Source organism: Trachymyrmex septentrionalis, unplaced genomic scaffold (assembly GCF_001594115.1).
Source record: "Trachymyrmex septentrionalis isolate Tsep2-gDNA-1 unplaced genomic scaffold, Tsep1.0 scaffold19, whole genome shotgun sequence".
Lineage (NCBI taxonomy): Eukaryota > Metazoa > Arthropoda > Insecta > Hymenoptera > Formicidae > Trachymyrmex > Trachymyrmex septentrionalis.
The window spans coordinates 1,461,123-1,463,452 of record NW_017305071.1 but is presented as its reverse complement, the minus strand read 5'-3'; the positions used below and the strand labels follow the sequence as shown (position 1 = coordinate 1,463,452).

The 2,330-nt window shown below is 24.8% G+C and overlaps 1 protein-coding gene across 3 annotated transcripts in view; it reads right to left on the bottom strand.

Moving 5' to 3' along the window:
* Positions 1-2,330, bottom strand: part of LOC108746866 (dynein heavy chain 1, axonemal-like) — a 94,175-nt gene that overhangs the window by 11,097 nt on the left and 80,748 nt on the right. For all 3 annotated transcript variants that reach the window (XM_018483909.1, XM_018483910.1, XM_018483911.1), the window contains 3 exons: positions 1,996-2,150; positions 1,397-1,576; positions 796-1,186 (listed from right to left, as the gene is read on the bottom strand). In XM_018483909.1, coding sequence (XP_018339411.1) covers positions 796-1,186; positions 1,397-1,576; positions 1,996-2,150 — 726 coding nt within the window. The remainder of the gene's footprint in view (positions 1-795; positions 1,187-1,396; positions 1,577-1,995; positions 2,151-2,330) is intronic.

Sequence of the window (2,330 nt, the reverse complement as noted above, 5' to 3'; positions counted from 1 at the left end):
ATATATAATAAATAATTACATGAAACTTACAACTAAAATATATTTTAACTTTAAAAAAATAATTTTATTTTAAGATTGTCAAAGACAATTGCGCTAATAGGCCGTGAACATCGCTAGCAGAATCAAATTATAGTCAATATTCTCTGTAAGAGGAAGCCGCTTCAGACAAGAAATTGAATTTATCAAAATTGTCTATGACTTTTTTACATAATAAAAAATTGCACCAGTTCTATTAAATGACATGAATTGTAGAATTTTAGAAGTCGACTCTCAATACTGATTTGGAAATTATTATATGTAGCTACAGATTTTTTGTCCCTTAAAAAGAAGCAATTATCAGTAATGATATATTTCAACGATATCATTTTATGTTTTTCATTTCTTTGATAGAAATTTATTATTTGTTTTCAATTTAGCGTTATCTTATTAATGTATATATTATTACTAGATTGCTTTAATTATTTGTAATATTTATTTGTTTACTGTTTTGTATAATTAAAATGTAATTTTGGATTAAAATAGTCTATTGTTAGATTAAATATTACAAATTAAAGGTTGTTTATCATTGTGCATGTACCGAAACTATTAAAAAGTTTTTGCTAGTTGTGTACAAATTATAAATTTGTAAATCATATTATATAATAACCATGTTATATAATATGTTAAATAATCATATTATATAATAACACTTTATGTAAAAAATTATCTTTAAAAACTGACAGAGTAGCATTCTTGCTTTTTATACCCAAACAAATGTAAATAATTCGAGTGAAGCAATCCTTAAATTTTACATACCTGATGATAGAAGAATATCACCGACAGCATTCTTTAAAGACATTTTCATATTATCTACCATAATAATCCATCGTTTTTGTTCATCCGATAGGCCTAGAATTAGTCTTACAGCTGGTGCTATTCGTTCCTCGTGAAGCTGCTTCTCTCTTTCTAGTTCAATTTTCTTTGCTTCCTCTTCTCTCAATTGATCTTGCAATTTTTCAATCCTTTCCTGAAGCTCTTGAAATCTTGTTATGGTATCTGCCAGTGCTGTTTCGGTTTTAATGAGAACTTCCTCTGCTTCTTCCAAGACTATTATTTTGGGTGCGACTTTCTTATTTACAAAATAATAGTTGTACATAGCACGGATCCACAAACTTAAGGAATGGCAAGTCTTCGAAACTTGAAGTATCTTTCAAATATATGATTTAATAATTATATTATTATTGTTATCCCAAAACAAAAAAATATGCTGTATTTACAATTTATATTACTTACAATTTATATTAATATTACATTAATTTAAATTTTTAACTGCAATATTTATACTGCAATATTTATAAATCTTTAAAAATACTATACAAATATATATATATTTACTACTATACAACTAAATGTTTACTTTATCTGGTTGAAAATTGGGATTTTCTATATAATCTTTTAATTTATTAATAATTTCCTCAGTGATATCTTCCTTTTTGAAATGTGCTATTGTATATAAAAAATTATCTGGATCTGCTAGCATTTGAGTTCCAGGAGTCCAATAATCCAATATTTGCTCATCGGGACGTTTTCCAGGAAGCTAAGAATGATCATTCACTTTTTAAAATTTATTTATTATACTAAAAAATTATTACATTAAATTAAAAATTATACTTTACAAATTCTTCACAAAAAGTTTATTAAAATTATGTCCAGAGAGTTGAAATATTTTATTGAAGCAATGCTAAAAAAGTACAAAATTATTAAAATAATATATTGTTATATAAAATATGAATAAATAAATTGTAAAAATAATTGGAAATCAATAATTATTGGATTACAATTGTACGATTTATATATTGTACAATTATATAATTACATAAATATTACAAACTAAAAAATATTACTTTAATTAATAATATTATTTAATAAAAAATATTACTTTTTATTAAATACTGCTTAATAGTTAATAATTATTATATAAAATATTTGCAAAATGGTATATATATCTGAGTAAACCTTGTTTGGTGCTACGTTATTTATAATACACATTGCTTCGATCACTAAGAGTACTGCCACTGGCGGTCTTTTCATCACTTTTATTTCCGTAATATCCCTCTTATTTATTGCTTTTATACTGATTTCAGCAGCCTCGAGCATTGGCTCTATTTCACCTGTATATAGGTATATGTAACGTATAGACAAACAAGCACAGTTAAGTTTCACATACGAAGTTTTGCTGAAAATCTTCTCTTAAATATTATGTGTGCATTGAGAAATACGATAGAGCATTTTGCGCCATATACATTTTTAAGTAAGTACATTCTTTTATGAGCGAGATGTTATTTATTACG